Source organism: Thermobia domestica, chromosome 5 (genome assembly GCF_964235325.1).
Source record: "Thermobia domestica chromosome 5, izTheDome1.hap1.1, whole genome shotgun sequence".
Taxonomy (NCBI): Eukaryota; Metazoa; Arthropoda; class Insecta; order Zygentoma; family Lepismatidae; genus Thermobia; species Thermobia domestica.
This window is the reverse complement of record NC_137458.1, coordinates 287,488,129-287,503,566: the sequence shown is the minus strand read 5'-3', so window position 1 is coordinate 287,503,566 and position 15,438 is coordinate 287,488,129. Positions and strand designations below refer to the sequence as shown.

Genomic DNA, 15,438 nt, shown 5'->3' with positions numbered 1-15,438 from the left:
TACATTTCTCTCTCTCTCTCTCTCTCTCTCTCTCTCTTTCTCTTTCTCTCTCTAGCCATATAAATTCGGAATAGATTAGATTGGTTGCAAGGTTGCAGATTCCCATAAATCTTCGAAAATGTAGCAAACAAATTTTGGGGAAACAGAAGGGAAAAGATTTCTGTAACTATCATTAAATGTTAATGAAACATCTAATAACAATTCATGATTCCACATATCAGCCATCCTGACCAACCCTTCTGTAAACATTATCATCTAAGTACCTTAAGTCTTCCAATTTATTATCTGTCGTACAGAGAACATCCAAAGTATTTCGAGTTATAGCTTGTTTCCATTAATCAATTAAAATCATATTTAACGTATACTGACAAATGACAATTTAGTTTAATGCATTTTTACGAGTTATACTGTTTGTGACATGCTGCAGTGAAATAACTATTTCTTAATTTATTGATGCAATAATTCTCTGAAACGAGCTTCAAATTTTGAGAAATCAATAAATAAGTAAATTTACCAGACTAAACTTTTTGGCTCCAATTACCTAATGAGTACCCGCTGGCTTAGTGGTAGAGCTTTTACTTCATGTGGGTGAGGTAACAGGTTCGATTTCCGGCCAAGTAAATTTGTGGTGGACAACAACGCTCACATAGTTTTTTTTCCGAGGTACTCCCACTTTCTCATTCCACCAAGTGTTTCATCAACATCCATTTGCTTTAATCATCGTCTTCCTTAACCCAAAGGTCATAATCGTGAGACGTTAAACTGAAGTATTAATATTCAATTACTTAATAAATCACATTGTGCTGCAGTTGTTAATGAAACATTTATCGGTGAAATGTAGGTATAAACAAAGATTATAATGCATTTCAGAACTTCGTCGGGAAAGTTCCACTCTAAAGTAAATCACTTCCTATGTATATTTTTATAAGAACTACGAGTATTACGAAATTTCAAAGGTTATTAAACGAAATATTATTTTATGAAATACATGTGAACAAAAACACCTGAGTTGTTTTTGAGAATAATGACCGCAAGGAATTTCACTCTCAATACTAAACTACTCATTACGAATTATTTTATGAGGAATGACTTGCTCAGTATTTTGAGTTATTAACGAAACCTTCGTTTATTAAATATGAACGAAATTGACTGAATCGTTGTTGAGAAAACGACCTAAAAAAACTTCACCACGAAGAGTAAACTACTTCTTGCGGAATATTCATTATACCATATTTTTAGGTTATTAAGAAAATATTTATTTATGAAATATGAATAATTACAATTCGTTCGTTAGTAAAAACAAAGGCCGGAAAAATTCACCCCCAAGAGTAAGCTACTCCCTTTCTTAAGGAAAAAATCGGTTAAGGAGTATTGTCAGGTTATTTATGAAATACCTTTGCATATAACAAATAACCTTAATCGTTTTGGAGAGAAACCATATTGAGAAGATCACTGCCATAAGTAAACTACCCGTTTTGGATATAATCTAAAAATGACTGCACTTCAATGCATAGAGTAGCTATTTAAATATTGATGTATGAAATTTAAAGACAATTATTAGATCCAGTTTCGAGAAAATTGCAATTTCTCATTTGTTTACCCTTGCGTAAACTACACTTATTATTTGGGGAGGGGGTGTAGAAAGAAACTCGAAAACACAGGGAATGTTTTAAAAAATAAGTACAAAATGTTGGTGGGTGCACTAAGCGGCATTGCCTCTAGCACTCTGCAGAAGTTTAGAAATAATTTTCTTTATAATAATAGGATTATGCCGAAATATTGGATTGAATGCGCACTAATAAACTTTCGTTGTCGAGTCGACTGTAACACCTTATTCTAAATAGGTTGATTATACAAACGATTCCATGCCACAAGGACCCGGACAAAAGGGTCCGGGCCAAAAAGCCCCCGCGATAAAAAGGCTCGAGTGAAAAGGGCCCCGTGTCAAACGGACTCATCGTCAAAAGTTCCCGGGTCGAAAGGGCCCCGCGACAACAGGACTCAAGTATAAAGGCTCCCGCGTCCAAAGGGGCCGTCAACACACACTTGCAACCTTTTCCTCTCCTCCATTCACGTGTTTCATTATTCTCTGTCGGATACTTTTCTCTGCTACTAGAATCAATTGTCAAACGTAGCATACCCTATTTTGTAAATGAATGAAGATAGATAGAAAAAATGAGTTCATATTCCCACTTCTGGGAAGATTCTAGCCTAAATTGATGTGCCAAAAATACACCTTTCTTTTTGTTTAAAAAAAATGTGCAATATCCAATATCTTAGAATCGAAGGTTTCTTTCATGACGCTCATACTGCATTAAATGCAGCTTTTGGATCAATACCAGTGCCATGCAGTGAAAAATCAGCGCCCGGGGCAATAGTATATGACGGCGCTCCCGTACATAAGAATAAGGTCGACAGACAAGCCGTCTAGCGCCACCGTAGTTGACGTGGAGCGCAATAAAATTTTCAAAAATAAACCCAGCTTTTCCTTGATTTTGAGCATACCTTATTACTTTTTTCCTTGTATTTTATATGCCCATGGATTTTCCTAACATGAGTAACATTATTTGCCGTTGATATGAAATATTCCAAGTAATTTTTCCTCTTTCTTCTTCTTCTTTTCTTCTTTTCTTTTCTTTCTTAATCCCGAATTTTGCGCCACCCTACTTCGGCACCCGGGGCCGTCGCCCGGCTCGCCGGCTCTACGTCACGGCACTGATCAATACCTACCTGCAACATTTACTTATTTTCTGTTCACGTGAATCGTTATAACTGGGCTGCCGTAATAACTTTGACTAATACTGTATATAGATCCACATGTACGATCTTTCAATACAAATAAACCAGATTGGAGCTCTTCGCAACAGTGGAGAGTAATTTTAAAATGTTGAAACTTTTCGCTCTGTGCTAACTTAGTAGTAAACTGATGGCAGAACACTGCTCATATTGGTACATGTTACCACTAATATCGACATTTTAACGTTACTATTTTACCTTCTTTTACCACTTCAACTTGATACAACCATTGTATGCATTCTATAAACTACGGCTTGTTACTAACATACATACCAATGGCACAATCACTTTAACTTTTCAAAGCGCTTTGAAGTTGTTCATCTCACTTATACTACTATAACTATTTTGTAGTATTAATGAAAGGGTAAAAAGTACATTTTATTTGATATATGTTTAAGTAAGCAAAATAGTTTAACTGGACCAATTACTCGTAGATCACTATATAAAATTAAAATTGGTTTGGTAAAATTGGAAATGACAAGAGCTAGACACAAAGTATAAGTACTAGAGAAAAACTATCGTAACTCTAAACTGTTAATTTTGCAGGTAATCCCTACCCCCCTAAGAAAAAGAAAGAAGAATTGTTGTATCTTAAGAAACGTGATTATCTTTACTGCTTTTGGAAATCATAAAATTATCTCAATAACATGGTATTGATAATTGTAGAAACATCCTTTCTTAAATACAAATTACACTTATCATACACTACAAAGTAATTACAATTTGAAACCTATCTGGAATTACGCAGCTTTAACCTGGAGGTGCGGAATTATACTGGTGTATGAAGTAATAGGAAGTGTCACAGACCTAACGACCCATAATCCAGAAGATCTGGAGACATTGTCACATCCGCGACCCACAAGTCCGGTGAATTGGACAGAAGCGTAAACCGATTTGAGTGATATCCACAAAATTTTAAAATTTCGTCACAAATGAAAAAGAAAAACAACAGTAGTATTTCTAAAGCTTTTTAACTATTATAATTATCTTTTTATCTATTCTTTGAATTCATGTGAGAAAATTAAGGTTCGCTTAAGAATTTATCTTTTATGTATTGTAGGTATAGGACGTGATTGCGTTATCGCCTTTGGGATAACAGACATGGATTCATTCGCTGTTAGGAATGCATATTACAATTAGGCTGTAGATCAGCATGCTAACGAGGTAGGTTCTCCAAGATGACGAACTTCGGAGAATCAAATTAAATTAATTGTAATTTAACGGGAGATGTCCATGATTTTCTTATTTGTAAGAAATTTGTTAGATTTAGCTTTCCTTTTTCTCGCAAAAGATTAATATTTGTCGGAGTGCAACAAGTGTATGTTGATTTTCTCATCTTCTAACCTATAAAGCAGGTAACAAGGGTTTGAATTTTTAACGCAGATCTAGTTGCATTGTTACACTGAAACAATATGTAATTCTGTCTAGAGCTTAAACATATCTGCTGAAAATAGTAAATCTAATATTGTGAACACTGCTTGCCTTAAGTTGACCTTTTCGCCCCTCCCTCTGTCCTAACATACAACCTTCGAAGTCCACAAATAGAGGACCAAATAGAGGTTTTTCTCAAATTAGTATTCGAAGACATGAATAAAACCTTATAAGCAGTAAATGATTTCGTTATGTAGTAACGCGGTGGTCACATACGATTGTTATTTTCAATATCTTATAATTTATTTTCCTAAGGGAATTACATTTAGTGCTACTCGAGCAGAAATGAAGTCCCATTTACATGGTTTGTCTAAGAAATGAATGTACAGATTTTATGTTTTAATGCTGTAAACTCTTTTTTCTTTTGTGTATGAAAACATATATTTTCTACATGAACAATATATGGTGGATGTTTTATTTATCATAAGATCTGTAAACACCTATCATTCTCGGGTCTTAATACAGAACTGAATAAAAGGAGTTAGCACCCATTGTTTCCGAAACTTAATTCAGAACATCGATTAAATCAGATGAAAAAATTCTTACCCCATTCCAACTTAAATATCCGGCGATGTTATACAGGGTGTTTCAAAACTGCACCAACAACGTTTGGGTGATGAATCCTGACACCAAGATAAGATAAAAAATATATAGGCCAACTTGGGTGCACAAATGCTTCCTTTCGGAGTTATAAACTGCCGAAAATATGAAAAAATGAAGTTTAAATGTCCATAGCTTGAAAATTTGGAGCTTACCGTAATCGGCTCAAGAATTAATATGTGCGCTCTCCAAAAATACCTGTTTCAGGATCCTAAGGTACTCATCCAACATTTTTATAAAGACAGTTTCCCTACAGGCATATAATTTGAAGTACTCACCAACTACCTGTATAAAAATTGTTGCGGAAGTACCGCAAAATTCTGAAACATGAATATTTGGATAGGGCTCATACTAGTTCCTAAATAAAGTCTTGGCCACTACGGTAGACTACGGTAGGTCCCATAGTATTTGTGCTATAGATCTTTAAATTTCATTTTCTTTCATGTTGTAATTCTGGATTGGGTTTTTAGGCCAATCAGGGTGTTTCTAAGTGAGTGATGTGAGGTCAGCACATTGCCCTCAACGCGTAAATTACTGGACTTTCTAGACTTACCAGTTGACATTTAGTTAAATGGTATGTATAAGCACAGTCAACTCTAATGTGATTCTTACTAGGGCTTGTAGGTTTAACGAACTTTTTTTTTTTTTTTTTTTTAACATAGTGATGTGTGGATGACACTTAGTTGAGAGATGTATTGGAGTACATCGAGGCTAACGCAATTATTAATAGGTTTCTAGGTCTACCATTCGGCCATTGAAAGTTATCCTCTTGGAAAATTAGAGGGACGCCCATTTTACACGATTACCGTCTGATCAGTTCATTGCACACTAACGATTTACTCTTCCTTAAATTGTACGGATCTTGCCCTTACATACTATCACCAACAGCCCTGACCATTGCCATCACAGACATTTGATGTGTTTCTAACTCCAGATGCCTCAATAAAATGTATAAGAAATTGATAAGTATGTATGTTGGTGGAGTGAAACATTAAGATAAAGAAAGAACACGATCTTCAATATAACGTAATGTTCTAAAAAAATTTTTGTGTTCCTGCTAAATGATAAATTGATTTCAATTATCTATATAGAAGGCCCACATAATAGCCCACATAGGCAGTTGTCTACACATAAGATTGTATGTTAGCTTTAGTCTTCTGGAAGTGCTTTTTCTGTTTACATTGTAGATATTCTGTTTGATTTTTAACAACGAACTAAAAACATTCTTTACTGAATTCTCTCTCTCTCTCTCTCTCTTGTGTGTGTGTGTCTATTATTTGATTTTTTTTTCAATTTTGAGCGTTCTATTCGATGGAGCTTAAAAAACTCAAAGATATGATGGAATTTTTCGTGTCATTTTTACCCTTCCAAAATAGTAATTGGCCAAAACAGTTCCGATTTTGGGAGATTTAAGAAGCCATATGTCGGGAAACGTAAGTCATAGAGAGCCAATAATGGTGTGGATCAACACCAATTTAAATTCAATACTAATACCAGTCATTGACTCAATAATTTTTGCGTCATTAGTTATTGACTCAATACTATTCCGTCATTAGTTATTGATTCAATAATTATTGCGTCATTAGTTACTGTCTCAATACTATTCCGTCATTAGTTATTGGTTCAATAATTACTGCGTCACTAGTTAGTCTCAATACTATTCCGTCATTAGTTATTGATTCAATAATTATTGCGTCATTAGTTACTATCTCAATACTATTCTGTCATTAGTTATTGGTTTAATAATTACTGCGTCATTAGTTCGTCTCAATACTATTCCGTCATTAGTTATTGATTCAATAATTATTGCGTCATTAATTACTGTCTCAATACTATTCCGTCATTAGTTATTGGTTCAATAATTATTGCGCCATTAGTTATTCATCCAATAATTATTGTGTCATTGGCTATTGTCTCCATAATTATTACGTCATTAGTTATTGACTGAATAATTATTGCGTTATTAGTTATTGATTTTCACCCACATTGCCATGGAATTTCTAATAACAATATTCCCATTAATTTTGTGTGCACAGTATGCCAAACATCAGATAACGAAATTATGTAAATAATGTAAATATAAAATTTCCATGCAATTTAAACTTTTAAATAATTTAAATAACAATACATATTTTTAATTTCATTAATTGCCTAAAATTTGTATTGTAATTTTATAATTACCTTATTTCTAGTTACAATTGAATTTAATCAAATGAATTTAATTTACAATTTCATATATATTTCGAAAAAGTAATTCTTTTTAAGCTCGTTCTGGCAATGCCCTTCTAGTATTCTCAACTGTTTTTTTCTTGTTGTACCCTTGCTATTGCAAAATGTGACTGTTACATATTAAGTAAATCTTTTTAATTGAATTCTAAGTTTAAAAGCCTTCAGACCATCAGATCCCGATGAATAGCTTTTATATATTGAGTTCACAAAATAGATAAATTTAATTTTCATTACTATGGCAGTGTGAGACATAGATCTATAGTTTGTCGTGAGATTTGAACATGACCTATCGTCCTGAGTCTAACATGAGTCCTCCAGTTCCAAAGGAAGAATCGCATACATTTATTTGGGGCTGAGGAAAATCCTTTTCCAAGCAATTGCAGTAGAAGCTCCTAAGAGAGTTCCTTTCTCTGTGCATGTTCCCATAACATAGCGAAAAGAAAAAAGAGCAACATGCTCTGGTTGCTTAAGAAAATTAACTAATTTTATTTTGTCTCACTATTAGCCTTATGAGAATAAGAAAGAGAGAAAATTTAGAGGAAAACAAATTAAAATTTCCAACGAAGACCGTCTCCAGAATTATCAAATTATGAAATTCACAAGCATTCACCTCTTTAATCATAGCAGTTTTATTTATTTATTTTACATTATTCGTTAACATAATATATATGTATTTTCTCATATTAATATACTTCATAACCGTTTGATGAAGGTGAGTCTGACATTGCAATATCATGATAATTCCAATGCAAAGCATGGGAAATAAACAATATTCTCTCACATATAGCGAGGGGGAAGGCATACAAAAGGGACAGTTCGTTGTATCCTAGCTGGTAGGCAAATACATAGAGACACAATCATCATGCCACGTAGAATGTTGCAGTAAATCTTAAGCTCTTACCCTCGAAAAAATGAAATGAAATCTTTGAGTTTTACGTCCCACGGATATGCAGGTTAGGCTAAAGGAGGCGGTGATGATGAGTAATGAACGAAATGGTGGAATGAAGAAAGTGGGAGGAAACGGGAGAACCCCGAGAAAACCCACGCACACGGTGTTTGTCCACCACAAAGTTCACTTGGCGGGGGCTGGGATGGAACCCGAGACCCCAAGCACCAGAGGTGAACGCTCTACTACTGAGCCACCGCGGCCCGTCTTACCCTCGAGTGAGTGCCACGTTGTCAAACATATTTTGTGATAGGAAACAGTAGTAAAAGTGGATTTGAAAAGGTACGGGGACGCATGGCGTCATGCCGTCCCCCGTGCCTATCTTTGCTCATTCAGTATTTTTAGGAAGTGGGGGATGCCATAGATATTTTTGGAAGTGGGGTAACGGAGTTCCTCCTCACTTTTACCCCTGATAGGAAATATCTATTTCTTCCAGTGCACCCTTTTCTTGGAAACTATTAATTTTAATTGTTGGTTCGGGATCTGCTTTCCTGTGGGGACACTAGATGGAAAATGTATAAAAGTGTTTACAGGCCAGATGTCCTGAGTTAACTCTTTCTTGGCTTTCTCTCATTCACACCAGGCAAATGTAGGGATTGTACTAAATATGATAGTAACAAGCAGGTTCTTTCCTTTCAAATTTTTTCACGAAATGTGGTTACTGAGAAACGTTATCGCTAACACTTGACGAACTTAGATTGCCAGTAATGTCCAGAAATATCTCACCTAACCTAACTAGAACTGTACTGCATCGTTAGTGTTTGGCATTGATTCTAATAACAACTATAACTTATTTACATAAACAGAGTACGTAAATGGAACTTTCAGAGGGAGAATGGATCAATCTAATGATTTTCCATCCTGAAGGTATTGCGTTTGATGGAGTAACAATGGTTCCATGTTCCTTTGGATAAAGCATTTGCTATTTAGATCAGTTTAATCGTATTTTTTTTCTTAGATTAATAAGAAAAGCGTAGTATCATATTAAAAGGAAATAAAAATGGAACACTTACTGTATTACGTAATCTATATTACATCCATACGTGTAATTAACTTAACTGATAACACGTAATCAACTGTGTGCAATAAGTAAGTCATGAGTTTAGACAAAATTCCAGATTTCTTTCAATTTTATTAGTACTACAAAAACGATATGTGAACTTACACATGATAAAAAATTTATAATAATTATATGTTTGATTGAGAAATCTTTTTTTTTTAATTTTATTTTTGCAATCATTGGTTACATGTATTAAAAAAATTCCCGGTATGCAGGATGAGTTTTCTAAATTGTATTTACTTTTGTGAAGCTTTCCAAACAGGATTTTCGGTTTCTCTTCCGCTGATTTTCCAATATATAAACGAAAACCAACGAAACTTATTATCATCATACTCAGAGAATTCTCAGAGTTAACAACCTAAGCATAAACATGAAGGTCTTCGTGGTAAGTTAACTTCACTTTTCATTTCTTGTTGCTTTTGTTACAAAATAATGAATTGTTTTGTAAACGTAGTTGTTTAGCATAATACTTTGTTACGAAGAGAACATCGTTGAAATTTGTCTCGTGATTCGCTCTAGTGATCTTTTTTTTCTTTTCCTCTACTCACTTGACTACACTGTCAGCGTTGCAAATCTAGACATTTTCTGACTAAGTCTTAGGCATTTTCATACGGTAGTTAGACAGAAAAAATATATACTTCAGTTATTAGCCATAATTTTGTCTAACTTTGCATTCATAATTACCAATTTATTTGCGACATTTTAGCAAAGTGATAGTTGAATGTATTTGCGAATTAAATATGACCAAAAGTCATGAATGACATAACATAAATTATGATCTGCTATTCAGCTAATTTTCTAATCTCAGTATTAGAACTTACATGAATCACACCATAGAATATTACGCGGGTTATTTGTGTCATTCTCTCTTCTCAGCTGATATCGTGGCAAAACTCAATTCAGTAAATTCCATCTTATCTTCGCTAATTTTAAATCCTATTTTCTCAATAACTATATGTAAGACATAGATTACGCACTTTTAGTTCTGTGATAGCACAACAGTCCTACTGAAACGTAGCCAATGATTATTGTAAAATTCTAGGGCTTGTGTTATTGTTAAATTCTGTTAGCTGTAAATCTAGGTACAAATAGTTAGTTTTAGTCATGTATATCCAGATCCTGTGAGTGATTTAGCTTTTACGTAAAGGCCTCTGTTTGCAATACTGTAAACTGTATTGTAGTATACTAGTACTACTTAGCGTAGTGTGAACACGAAAACATATTTTGTAACGCTTTAAAATGACAAAATTCAATTCTCTTTGTTTTGTTTTTCAATATGTTGCATACTACTACATGTAACCAATCATAATTAAGGAAGAATAATTTAGTTCCACTTACTGCCAAATCTGAAATTAAAATGAAATGTATTAAAGTAATATTATATTGTTTTTTTAATATGTAATGATTGTTGATTGATTGTGTCTTCATAAAATCATATAACTTAATTACTAATGTATTTTTCAAGCAGGCTTTAACGCACATAACGAAATAATTATATAATTCATATTTTTCTTTCTCACTGTGTAAGACACTAATCATGGAAGGAGTTCCAATTGGAAGTAGTATCGCATAGATTTTAAAACATTTGCGTATTTGAGTTATGATAATAGTAGCTCAGTGGTAAAGCACTCACATCTAGTGGATGTTGTCCTTGGTTTGATTCCTTCATGAGCTAAGTGGGGTATGTGGTTTTTCTCCGTTTCCTTCTACATTTTTCACCCCACCCTTTTGTTTGTTAGCATCAACACAGTCTTCCTTACCCTCGAATACTAATAGTGGGACTTTAAACTAATATAATAAGAGAAAGGAGATATCTTACTATGAAAAGGTTGGTATCTTCCTTTTGAGTAGCGGAGGCCTGGGTTCAAATTTTCGATGCATTATAAGTAGCTCGGATCTCATATTCAACTGTAGGACCACAACTCATATAGCCTTTGCGCTTAAGTAAAACTAAAATTTATACTAGCTTCGGTACTGAAAGTAACATTAAATTGTAATCAAAGAGTTGGTGAAGAAAAGGTTTGATTGGAATTTAGCGGCCTATGAAAGACGTGGACCTAGAACTTAAAGTCAGATCTGCATTACTTGAAGTCCTATTGGCAATAAGACTCAGGTCTCCCATGTCATGTAGTCACAAGCGAGCTCAAGAAAGTTTTGAGTTTATATGTAATAATTTTGAAAAACACTGAAACGAACAAAATATATACTATTAATTTTCGCTGCTGTGGATAGTAATATCTAGTTCGGATACTACCTGAAACAGAAGAATCACATCTTATATAGTCTAGATATTTAAAAAAAAAAGAAAAAAAAGAGGAATTTAACTCAATCAACTGAGAATACTTGTTTTAATAAACGGTTTCTAAATTTCCTTCCATACATTTGTTGCATACCAAGATAAATTCTTAGTTCAAGCAAAAGATGACAACATTATATAAGTTGGGGGCAAATAGCCTCGGCGATGATGCCCTTTTAAACTTTAACCAATCAATCAATAAACAAAGGAAGAAACCGGTAGATTACACATACCGGAGTATGTTACACAGCACATTACATAGTACGTAATCTCATTATTACATCGATAGAAAGCCTGCGTACACTACAGTAGTATCATTGTTATCAGAGTTAATATTACATAATTTCCAATACATTAAGCAAATGTGCGTCACTGTCACTAGACTGATTTTCGGATTAAACTACGCTATATAACAGCAACAAGCATACTGGGAACAGCAATAAATTGTTTGGAATGTCTTTACGTGAAATACATTGCTTGAATATAGTTGAGTGGTCTCCTTGTTAGTTTTGAAAACTATTTCGGGCCGAATCCACTTTTCAAAGTGGAATCTTAACCACTGCTTTGCTTTGTATCCCAGTCACGTGCCCCCACACAAGAGAAAGAACCTCGAACCACGCACTTAGACTTGTGTGCGTTAATTGAGAAGAGATACAGACAATGCGTAGGAAAATTATGTTGCTACTTCAATCCCATTGACTCTCTTTGTATTATATTGCCAGGGTAGATTTTCCCTTTATTTCAGAATATTAGATAAATACACAACTATATATTTTTTTTATTTTATTAACCGATAACTTATTTGTTTTCCCAGGTGTTGTTTGCCCTCAGCGCTCTTGTTGCCTCTGCCATGGCTATTGGTGGCATTGGTGGATTTGGAGGCGGCATTGGCGGTGGCATTGATTATTACGTAAGTTTTAATGACGTTTTTTGTGGTTACTACTTAATTACAGTACAATACAGTAGGCTATATAACTACAGTATGTTACGTGAAATAGAACTCAATACTAGGAATTGTCGCATGAGAAGAAGCGTTTTCTTGTTTTCTTCATGCTAGGACAAATATTTTGAAAGCCCCACTTGGAGTAAATGGAACGTAACGCCATCTGTTCTCCTTGTCGATCATCTGCTGTAATGTAGCTCAATTACTATCTTATTAAAAACACATCTTTCTAAGAAAATAATATTTTTGTCCTCTCGTCTGTAAACCTACGAAAATAAAGTTACGTTCCTCTGGTTCTCACGCGACAATATATCACACATTGTGGGTTAGAAGAAAAAAGGAAAACAAGTTTAGAAACATGCAAATAGTTATTTGACAAATGATAATCGAAAAGTGTCAGTGTTAATTTTCAACGGTTGAAGATGCATTAAGACAAGTAATTTTACTAACAACATTACTTCTCGATACTGTCTTAATGTGAGATTAATTGTGTCGTCAATATCAAAAATGGGCAATACTTGCTCTTTATCAAAATTTCGGAGAGAGTTGGTCAATGTTAATCCAGTTTGACATAGAGATACGCAATTGTCTGTCATGAAATGGAATTAGTAGTGTGATTGGACAATATCTTTCTTATGCTGTTGGCGAAATAAGACGTCGAGTATGTTCCATTGAAATATTTTTACGATTCATCCGTGTTATTGGTTTCTATTTACCACATATTTGTTAGATTTCGAAGCTATGCTATGATTAAGTTCGAGAGAGTTTTATACATTGTAAGAAAATATATATTTGTAAGACTATAATAAAGAATTAGAATTTTAATAGCGAAGGACAGAGAAATTATTTCTGATACGGATTCAGCATTCCAATATATTCAATTTCTATTAATACCATGTATTTCAACCGAAAATAGATGAAATTCACTATTTCTGGCTTCGATACAAATTACGGCCTAGTATATATCAAAAACGGTAATCTATAGCGATAAACGGGATTTTAATAAGAAATCAGTAATAAAGTACCCAAATAATATATCTATAGATATCTTCATATTCAAACTAGATTTGGTAGAGAATTATTTTAGGATTCAACACTGATCACAATATATTAGAAACGGCAATGGATGACAAGAAGTGGCTTTCTTATAAGAAACCAATGTTTCTAGAACAGATTCAGTCTCAGCCAAGGGCGCCCATGTTGTGGTTTCCAAGGGGGGGCAAGTATAAGCGACGTTTCAAATATAGTTTCAAATTTTGCTGTAACTAATGTAAAAATTCTATTAGGTTTTCAATATTCCCAAGTACAATTTCCTCTTAGGGGGGCAAGCGCCCCACCTTGCCCCCCTGATGGGCGCTCTTGATCTCAGCTGTTACCCTTCTAGTGAAATCAGGTATAATAAAACTAATATCACTGGTTTCAATTTTGGATCGCCATGCAGTGTGAGCGATAACAGACACCGAAAAAATCATAATAATAAATTCACGATCCCTAGGAAAGATTTTGTTTCAGCAATTAACATTTTATTGGAATCGGAAGCGATAGGAATCTGCAACTAGTTCTGGTTTCAATATTGATTCCGGTGTAGTAGAAACAGTAAGAGATAGGACCAGACAGTTTCTGATGTTGAATCAGGATGTGATGAACAGGTTTCATCTTTTAGCAATAACCATTTCTTGAAATTATACGTGACACTCTTAGATTTATCTATTTTGGTTTCAATTTTGAATTCCCCTAGTTTTAGACTTTTGTGACTCTATAATAGAACCAAACATATTTACTAATTTCGGTTTCAATCTTAACTTCAACTTTCCAACAGAACCAAACAAATTATTGAATTTTGGTTTAAATATTGAATTTCCCTTGTTTCAAAGGCTGTCGTAATTTTAAAACAGAACTAAACACATTTAACAATTTCGGTTTCAATCTTAAGTTCAACTTTCCATCAGAACCAAACAAATTATTGAATTTTGGTTTAAATATTGAATTTCCCTTGTTTCAAAGGCTGTCGTAATTTTAAAACAGAACCAAACACATTTAACAATTTCGGTTTCAATCGTAACTCCAAGTTTCCAACAGAACCAAACAAATTACTGAATTTTGGTTTAAATATTGAATTTCCCTTGTTTCAAAGACTATCGTTATTTTACAACAGAACCAAACACATTTAACAATTTCGGTTTCAGTATTGAATTTCGGTTTCTATAAAACTACCGTAAATTCAGAATAGAACAAAATACACTTGCTTTTACTACAAACTAAATGTAACAAAAAGCGTTTGAAGTAATATGTATGTATACTCTTTTTCTTATAGGCTTATCCTAGATACCAATTTGGATATGCAGTCAGTGACCACCTAACCGGCGACAACAAGCAACAGACTGAATTCAGAGATGGCCCCATCGTCAAGGGACAGTACAGTTTGGTAGAACCTGACGGTAGTGTCCGAGTTGTTAGTTATGGAGCTGATGACGTCAATGGATTCAACGCTGTTGTGAAGAGATTGGGACCTAACCTCCATGCTGGCTATGGAGGTTATGGTTACGGAAAGTAAACAAACAACCAATTAACTTATTCTGAGAGACATCGACTTCTGTGTGCTCAATATTGTACAGAGGAAAAACTGAAATAAAGGCAGAATGATGAAATTATATCTTTGGTTTATTATTGATTTCGTTTTTCATTAGCGTGTTTTCTCATTAACCATACCATGTTTATTTCACTTTGAAATTAAACCATGAAAATTATGATATATTTCAAATCCAATCGGATACACGCGTTATAAATATTTCGTCGTAGCTTTCAGCTTACAATATATCAAGAGAATGCTCACATCAATCTTCGGTTTCTTCTTATTTTTAGATAATTTCGCATCTGAAAACGTCAATCGAAATATATTTAATACTAAAATTTCGGAGTCTGTATCTCATTAAAAATAGTGAGTATTATTGTTATCCATAAAGTACCATTATGAAAGGCTTGATGCGATATGTTTTGAAATCAGTTCCTCTTTGACAGTAGGTGTGTTATTGAGCTTCCTGTTGTGAACGAATGATATATATATTTTTATTTATCGTCATTAGTATATATATATATATTAATTCTCTTCAGCTACACTTACGTTTTTACTCTTGCAT

General features: G+C 33.9%; 1 protein-coding gene across 1 annotated transcript; it reads left to right on the top strand.

Moving 5' to 3' along the window:
• Positions 1-9,385: 9,385 nt before the first annotated feature.
• Positions 9,386-14,952, top strand: LOC145684908 (cuticle protein 19-like). The gene is made up of 3 exons (XM_081757260.1): positions 9,386-9,447; positions 12,173-12,268; positions 14,616-14,952. Exons 1-3 carry the CDS (start codon positions 9,433-9,435, stop codon positions 14,853-14,855), a joined length of 351 nt encoding a protein of 116 aa, XP_081613386.1. The 5' UTR covers positions 9,386-9,432; the 3' UTR covers positions 14,856-14,952.
• Positions 14,953-15,438: the final 486 nt, after the last annotated feature.

Coding starts and splice junctions, on each gene's coding strand:
- LOC145684908 (XM_081757260.1), top strand. Junction 12,269..14,615: donor GCGGTGGCATTGATTATTAC/GTAAGTTTTAAT, acceptor TTTTTCTTATAG/GCTTATCCTAGATACCAATT.